General features: G+C 44.9%; 1 protein-coding gene across 1 annotated transcript in view; it reads left to right on the forward strand.

Annotated features, from left to right (window-relative positions):
• LOC111978013 (tumor necrosis factor receptor superfamily member EDAR-like) overlaps positions 1-7,049 on the forward strand; it is a 51,409-nt gene extending 44,360 nt beyond the window's left edge. The window contains 4 exon segments of the mRNA XM_024007771.3: positions 3,011-3,083; positions 4,961-5,234; positions 5,341-5,401; positions 5,538-7,049. Of these exon segments, the coding sequence (XP_023863539.1) occupies positions 3,011-3,083; positions 4,961-5,234; positions 5,341-5,401; positions 5,538-5,866 (737 nt within the window). The 3' untranslated portion in view covers positions 5,867-7,049.
• Positions 7,050-9,159: the final 2,110 nt, after the last annotated feature.

The following is a 9,159-nucleotide window of genomic DNA, read 5'->3' on the forward strand; positions in this document are numbered from 1 at the left end:
AGGTTTAATCTATAGTCTAGTCTATAACTAACATAATGTATAGTACCGGCTGGGGCCTCAGGTTTAATCTATAGTCTAGTCTATAACTAACATAAAGGCATTCTCATGCGTGGTGTCTGTGGGTTTGACACTGAGTGAGCGCAGCATGGTGGAATGTTTAGATTAGACTGTGGCCCTAGCTCTAGGCTGTCAGTGTCAACAACTCTGAATGAGTTGTTATCTACCTGACAATAATACACCTACTGGCGTCTCACATACTGTAGGCCTACCCTTTTACCTCTGGTATGGTAATAGTTACACATACAGTCCTTTAGGTTTAGAAATCAACCTGTTTAGGCTTGCAAATTAAGAATCAAACATAAGTGTTTTATTCACGAAACTGAATGTATGTTTATATGTTCTAAGTGTATTGGTGAAAGCATACTGTATGTGTGTGTTTATGTATTGGGAAAAGTGTGTGTGCACACGCATGTCTGTGTGTATTGAGTAGCTGTTTCGTAAGTCTCGATGATTGAGATCTCCAGTAGAGCTGGGAACTATGAGTGTCTGTCTGATGTGGCGTCTCTGAGCCATACACCATCTAGGCTGGCAGTGCCAGACATTTACACACTTTAAACTTTGATGTGATTGCATTTGAACACTACAGTCCTGTTAATTGAATTATTTTGAAAATAATGGGACCTCTGTTCCCCTGGTTATTTTGACGATTGTTTCAGACTTTTACCCGCGTTCATGGAACTGTGTGAGAAATAACGTTTGGTAAACAAAACAAAAAAGACAACATACAGACACACACAAACATCAACGACATCACACCTGCCTAGACTAGAGGTAGACCGATTAATCGGAATGGCCGATTAATTAGGGCCGATTTCAAGTTTTCATAACAATCGGTAATCGGCATTTTTGGACACCGATCATGGCCGATTACATTGCACTCCACGAGGAGACTGCGTGGCAGGCTGACTACCTGTTATGCTAGTGCAGCAAGGAGCCATGGTAAGGTGCTAGCTAGCATTAAATGTATCTTATAAAAAACGATCAATCTTAACATAATCACTAGTTAACTACACATGATTGATGATATTACTAGTTTATCTAGCTTGTCCTGCGTTGCATATAATCGATGCGGTGCCTGTTAATTTATCATTGAATCATAGCCTACTTTGCCAAACGGGTCATTTAACAAGCGCATTCGCGAAAAAAGCACTGTCGTTGCACCAATGTGTACCTAACCATAAACATCAACGCCTTTCTTAAAATCAATACACAAGTATATATTTTTAAACCTGCATATTTAGTTAATATTGCCTGCTAACATGAATTTCTTTTAACTATGGAAATTGTCACTTCTCTTGTGTTCTGTGCAACAGAGTCAGGGTATATGCAGCAGTTTGGGCCGCCTGGCTCGTTGCGAACTGTGTGAAGTCTAGAAGATTATTTCTTCCTAACAAAGACAGGCAACTTCGCCAAACGGGGATGATTTAACAAAAGCGCATTTGCGAAAAAAGCACAATCGTTGCACGAATGTACCTAACCATAAACATCAATGCCTTTCTTAAAATCAATACACAGAAGTATATTTTTTTAAACCTGCATATTTAGTTAAAAGAAATCCAGATTAGCAGGCAATATTAAACTAGGAAAATTGTGTCACTACTCTTGCGTTCATTGCACGCAGAGTCAGGGTATATGCAACAGTTTGGCCCGCCTGGCTCGTTGCGAACTAATTTGCTAGAATTTTACGTAATTATGACATGAAATTGAAGGTTGTGCAATGTAACAGCAATATTTAGACTTATGGATGCCACCCGTTAGATAAAATACGGAACGGTTCCGTATTTCACTGAAAGAATAAACGTTTTGTTTTCGAAATGATAGTTTCCGGATTTGACCATATTAATGACCTAAGGCACGTATTTCTGTGTGTTATTATGTTATAATTAAGTCTATGATTTGATATTTGATAGAGCAGTCTAAACTGAGCAGGGGTAGGCAGCAGCAGGCTCGTAAGCATTCATTCAAACAGCACTTTCGTGCGTTTCCCTGTGCTTCAAGCATTGAGCTGTTTATGATTTCAAGCCTATCAACTCCCGAGATTAGGCTGGTGTAACGATTGTGAAATGGCTAGCTAGTTAGCGGGGTGCGCGCTAATAGCGTTTCAATCGGTGCCGTCACTCGCTCTGAGACCTACAGAGTTCCAAACTGCCTCTGGAAGCAATGTCAGCACAAGAACTGTTAGTCGGGAGATTCATGAAATGGGTTTCCATGGCCAACCAGTCGCACACAAGCCTAAAATCACCATGCCAATGCCAAGCGTCGGCTGGGGTGGTGTAAAGCTTGCCGCCCTTGGATTCCGGAGCAGTGTAAACGTGTTCTCTGGAGTGATGAAACACGCTTCACCATCTGGCAGTCCGACAGACGAATCTGGGTTTGACGAATGTCAGAAGAACGCTACCTGCCCAATGCATAGTGCCAACTGTAAAGTTTGGTGGAGGAGGAATAATGGTCTGGGGCTGTTTTTCATGCTTCAGGCTAGGCCCCTTAGTTCCAGTGACGACATTCTAGACGATTCTGTGCTTCCAACCTTATAGCCAAGCGAGGTCCATAAAGAAATGGTTTGTCAACATCAGCGTGGAAGAACTTGACTGGCCTGCACAGAGCCTTAACCTCAACCCCATCGAACACCTTTGGGATGAATTGGAACGCTGACTGTGAGCCTAATGGACTAATCGCCCAACATCAGTGCCCGACCTCACTAATGCTCGTGGCTGAATGGAAGCAAGTCCCCGCAGCAATGTTCCAACATCTAGTGGAAAACCTTCCCAGAAGAGTGGAGGCTGTTATAGCAGCAAAGGCGGGACCAACTCCATATTAATGTCCATGATTTTGGAATGAGATGTTCGAACAGGTGTCCACATACTTTTGCTTGTAGTGTATTTGTTGTTTGTGTCACTTATTAAGCATCCTAATTTAAAAATTGTATAAATTCATTTTTTCTTTATTTCAGACAACGTTGTGATTTTCTCTGAAAAGGATGAATTCGACAAACTCAAACCCACGCCTCCGAAGACGGTGAAAAGGTAAGGTATCATAATCACCAGCACACATGACACATCAAACACACGCTGAACAGACAAACGCAAAAGATGTGTAATGGTTCCCAATATCGCTCAGATCATGTTTGGGTCTGTCTGTATTTGTTTGTGCGTTTGAGTGTGTTTGTGTGCTTGTCTGCAAGTGTGTTTTTGTGTGTGTGTGTGTGTGCGTGTGCGTGTGCGTGTGCGTGTGCGTGTGTGTGTGTGTGTGTGTGTGTGTGTGTAGGGGTTGACTGGGGGCCTCAGAGACAGGGAGGCTCTTTTATCTGTTTTTCGGGATCTGCCCATAATTAGACTACCACAGGACAAGTCACTGCAGCAGAGCATCGCTGCTAGCCCTTTTAGTGGGGAGACAGTGTATGTGTGTGTGTGTGTTTGTTTGTGCCCCTTGTGTGGGTCATGGAAAAACTAAAGATTTTTCTGAAGCAAAGTGATTCTGGTTTTGGAGGGCAAACTAGCTGAGCACAGATTGGCTCTGGAGGTGGGATGGAGAGGGGGGTGGGGGAGAGATATAGAGAGAGAAAGAGAGAGGGGAGGGTGGGTAGTAGAGAGAGAGGCAAAGAGAAGTGAAGAGAGAGGGGGATAAATACTCTATAGCCCAGCCAAACCCTAAACCCTTCCCTCTCTGTTCTCTCCTCCCATTCCCTCTCTGTCCTTCCCCTATCTGTCCTCTCCTCCCTTTCCCTCTGTCCTTCCCCTATCTGTCCTCTCCTCCCTTTCTCTGTTCCCTCTGTCCTTCCCCTCTCTGTCCTCTCCTCCCTCCCTCTGTCCTTCCCCTGTCTGTCCTCTCCTCCCTTTCCCTCTGTCCTTCCCCTCTCTGTTCTCTCCTCCCATTCCCTCTCTGTCCTTCCCCTCTCTGCTCCTCTCCTTCCTTTCCCTCTGTCATTCCCCTCTCTGTCCTTCCTCCCTTTCCCTCTGTCCTTCCCCTCTCTGTTCTCTCCTCCCTTTCCTCTGTCCTTCCCTCTCTGTTCTCTCCTCCTTTCCTCTGTCCTCCCTCTATGTTCTCTCCTCCCTTTCCTCTCTCCTTTCCCCTCTCTGTTCTCTCCTCCCTTTCCTTCTCTCTCCTCCCTTTCCCTTTCTTTCCTTCCCTCTCTGTTCTCTCCTCCCTTTCTGTTTATCTGGCTGTCTGTCTCAACCTCACACTAGCAGACAATGAAGCCTTATTCTTATGACAGACAGACAGACAGGTATAGCAAGGGAAGATACATACACATTTACGTAAATATGGGTAGACACAGAGGATGATTGGTATACACAGATATCACAAGTCACATGTACACACACTGTATATGGTCTGTAGACCTACTCACATCTCATCACACACATTAACATTAAGCATTACCATCAGCCAGACTCCCGCTGGTGATACTGTCTGCTGCATGCCAGGGATAGTACTACACACGTCTTAGCAGCCTGAGTGGGTGTAGGGTGATAGGAAACAATGCCTGTGTGTGTGTGTGTGGTGTGTGTGTGTGTGTGTGTGGTGTGTGTGTGTGTGTGTGTGTGTGTGTGTGTGTGTGTGTGTGTGTGTGTGTGTGTGTGTGTGTGTGTGTGTTGTGTGTGTTGTGTGTGTCAGTGAACATTTGCTATTGTGTGCGTATCTCTGAAAATCTTTGTCAACAAGGTGTTTTTGGGAGAACTTCCCAGTCTTACACACACTGTTAATAGCATTCTGTGGATCTGAAGCTAAATATGTAATATAAAACATGAGTCTATTTGCAGTATAATATTAAGGATGAAGCTACAGCACATTACCATAACTAGACACTGCAAAATATCAGTTGAAAGGTCATGAAGACTGTTATTATGCTGACCGATTTTGAGTTTTGACAACTCAACTTGATTTTCTCTCTCCTCCCCAGTGAGAATGATGCATCGTCAGAGAACGAGCAGCTGTTGAGTCGTAGTATGGACAGTGATGAGGAGGCAGCCTTGGAGAGGCAGGGGGCGGCTGATCCTAACCCCAACCTCTGTCTTCTGAACCTGGGCAACAAGCCGGACCTCTGCCTGCTCTCTCTGGGGCTTCTCGACAGGGATAAGACTGGATCCAACCCCACCAGCCCTATCAACGCTAACAACATTAGCAATGGCAATGCTAACATCATCAATAACAACAACTACAACAAGGCTACAGGGGTGAGAGAGAACACAGTCATTCACATCCAACTATGTACTTTAACAATGTATTGCAATGTAATTACTTTATAACCTACTCTACCTTTCACTCTGTCTCTTCCTTCAGATTCAGAGCCGGAGGAAGAAGATCCTGGATCTGTATGCTAGAGCCTGCAGTGTGGCCGAGGGTGAGAACTCATACGTCCACCCCGGGCTTCAGCCCTATGGAACTACCCTTCAACTGTCTATCGAAGGACACTTCTATGCTGGACTCTTGCTACAACACACACATCCCTAACCATCCCTCTCCCTTCCTCTCCCCAGGTCTGAGTCCTACAGAACTACCGTTTGACTGTCTGGAGAAGGCCAGTCGKATGCTGAGCTCCTCCTACAGTAGCGAGGCAGCTGTGGTGAAGACCTGGAGACACCTGGCAGAAAGCTTTGGCCTGAAGAGGGATGAGATCGGAGGGATGAGTGACGGCCTGCAGCTGTTTGAGAGGATCAGTACCGCCGGCTATAGCATCCCAGACCTGCTCACCAGACTGGTGCAGATAGAGAGACTGGATGCTGTGGAGTCACTGTGTTCTGATGTACTGGGAGGAGGAGATACACACACTGTCCCTCTGTCCTCACCGCGCTGTGCAAGCGTCTGACTCACACACACACATGAACACACGTTTATGCACAGATGCAGTACACCCATGTCCACATACCCGCCCGCCCATACATTCACAAACACCCGTACCCCTCCACATGAAGAATGCCAGTAGGCCTTCCTAGATTTCAGATCTCTCTCCTTCTCTTTCATCTCTCTGTCTCCCTCTGACAATTCACTTTGTGCTGGATGCCTCAACAAAAGCTTTTTATTTAAAAAAAAATATAGATTTTATATAAATTACATTTTGTACATATTAGAATATGAGATTTTGAAAAAGGCATAATGGACCTCTTCTCTGCCAGGATCCCCGTGGCCCAAGATCCCCCCTCCCCGCTCCTCCAGCGGTCAGCTGCTACCGCTGGCTCTAATTGGTTGACTTGTGGCAGTCTGATCTAATAATGTTGTGGTTTACAGTCAAGACTTTCAGCACCTAATTAACCACTAAAACCAATGAACCAGTAAATACCAGATGCCAGAGACCATTAAAGAGACTGCTTAGCTTATAGACAGACTAGGCCTTCTGCAGCCTGAGAAATGCAGGAAGACAGGACACCAGGACACCCAGCGCTGCACTACTCTATGGTCAGCCTGGCTCTGATGCTATGCTGGGTGATACCACAGGACGGCAGCCATTTTGTGCCATTCAGCACATATCAGCTAATGGTGATAAGCTCCTAGCTAAAGACATTTCAGGAACAAGAGAATGTGTGTTTGGTTTATATGGTTTAAATGGTGGCTTTCTATACCTCCATGTATATTGGTTCTGTTGAGTGACTGGGGAGGCACAATCCCATCTCTCAGTGTGTCTTCACTGCTCTGGTGTTTCAAGTTAGCCACGTTTAAAGGGTCTGGACTCCGGTAGTGTATATGAATCATAAATGTGCATGTACAATGCTCATCATTTAGCAGGTATCCATAATGGCTTCTTTTAGTTTATCCTTGTTCATTCCAATCCAAACACAGCATCAACGGATGGCTCATAGTTCAGGTAGGTCACTGAATGACAGAAGATGACTGGCTGTATGTAGAGAACCTGGTTCTCTTACCTCAGGATCACAAAGCTCCACAGATTAGACTACAGAAACAAACTCTTTTTCATGGAAACAAACGTAAGTGTATATATAACTTATTATTGTACATACTGTATGCATCAATAAAGAAGTATCAATTTAAAAGTCCATGTTTTAATTTATTTTGATGAAGATAAACAGATAACAGGATATTTTGATGGTTTAACAAAGGTTTTGTCAACAGTTATTCCAATAATAATACCACTTATTTTCCCTCTTGTAGTTAACATAAATGATGTAATGTGTTCTGCGGTCGATCAAACTATTCTGTCAAATAAGAGGAATCTGCTGGAACAGCCAATTACCATAGATTTCCACAGCCGGGCACTGGTGGAAATCTGGTTACTCGATATCTATTTGTGTGAAATCATGACATCAGACCTTGAAGCATCATACTAACCAGGCTCTGCCATGCTAGTCTGTCTGCCAAGATATCACACAGCCATCGTTTGTGATAAATCATGACGTCCATCTCTCTACTGACCTGAGATGTGAGGTGTACAGAGAATAGACGGTCTCCTGTGACTAGGCTGGAGGAGACGTGGATCATCAGATTACAAATAGCTCAGCTAGAGAGAATCCTCCCTATTTAGGTGTGTGTGTTTCAGGCCCATGAGGGACAGTTATTAGCACTTGGCTTAGCGTGATCGTAGAGAGGTGAGACAGAGAGCTGGACTCCTGAGGGCAGGGAGTGCCAACAAACAGTCAAGCTTCATACAGCTCAGCTAGTTACTGTACCTGCTAACACACACGCGCACACACACACACACCTACCAGTGTGAACACCAACAGATGCTCACTAACACCTAACACAAGAACGCACACACATACACATTTTCCACCATTACATACTTGCTTACTCTTATTCCTCAAACAGGGCTCCAGCTTGTTTCATATCTCTCGTACATCCGATATCTTTATATTTCTAGTACAGTGACATCCTATATCCTAATGTTGGTACAGTAGTATATTATATAATGAAGGCCCGTTGCTGTCTAATCCCAGAGCATGCAGGGAACAATCCAACACTGGATGTCATTCATTATTAATCACTGTCAGACAAATATGGGCAACAATGTATTCTCCCCAGCCAACCAAGATATGCAGCAGCATAGAGATAACTATAGGAGGGAAAACATAACCACTACAGTCATTCACCAGATATAGAGCATTCTAGCATGCATGTTGCATAATCCAAACAAGCATTTATCTGAAAATACAGCACAATGGCAGACAGCTTACATTAAAAGCAAAGGCAGCAGAGGACAGGGCATCTGAGGACTGTGTTAAACTAGTGCTGTATCAACATCTCATTCCAAAATCAGGGTCATTAATATGGAGCTGGTCCCCCTTTGCTGCTATCACAGCCTCCACTCTTCTGGGAAGGCTTTCCACTAGATGTTGGAACATTGCTGCGGGGACTTGCTTCCATTCAGCCACAAGAGCATTAGTGAGGTCGGGCACTGATTTTGGGCGATTAGGCCTGGCTCACCGTCGGCATTGAAATTCATCCCAAAGGTGTTCAATGGGGTTGAGGTCAGTGCTCTGTGCAGGCCAGTCATGTTCTTCCACACCGATCTCGACAAACTATTTCTGTATGGACCTTTGTCTAGAATGTCATTGTATACTGTAACGTTAAGATTTCCCTTCACTAGAACTAAGGGGCCTAGCCCGAACCATAAAAAAACATCCCCAGACTGTTATACCTCCTCCACCAAACTTTACAGTTGGCAATATGCATTCGGGCAGGTAGAGTTCTCCTGGCATCCGCCAAACCCAGATTCGTCCGTCGGACTGTCAGATGGTTAAGCGTGATTCATCACTCCAGAGAACATGTTTCTACTGCTCCAGAGTCCAATGGCAGCAAGCTTTACACCACTCCAGCCGATGCTTGGCATTGCACATGGTGATCTTAGGCTTGTGTGCGGCTGCTCGGGCATAGAAACCCATTTCATGAAGCTCCCGACTAACAGTTATTGTGCTGTTGTTCCTTCCAGAGGCGGTATGGAACTCGGTAGTGAGTGTTGCAACTGAGCACAGAAGATTTTTACGAGCTACGCGCTTCAGCGGTCCCGTTCTGTGAGCTTGTGTGACCTACCACTTCACGGCTGAGCCCTTTCCACTTCACAATAACAGCACATACAGTTGACCGGGGCAGCTGTAGCAGGACAGAAATTTGACGAACTGACTTGTTGGAAAGGTGGCATCCTATGACAGT

This window comes from Salvelinus sp. IW2-2015, linkage group LG2, assembly GCF_002910315.2.
Source record: "Salvelinus sp. IW2-2015 linkage group LG2, ASM291031v2, whole genome shotgun sequence".
Lineage (NCBI taxonomy): Eukaryota > Metazoa > Chordata > Actinopteri > Salmoniformes > Salmonidae > Salvelinus > Salvelinus sp. IW2-2015.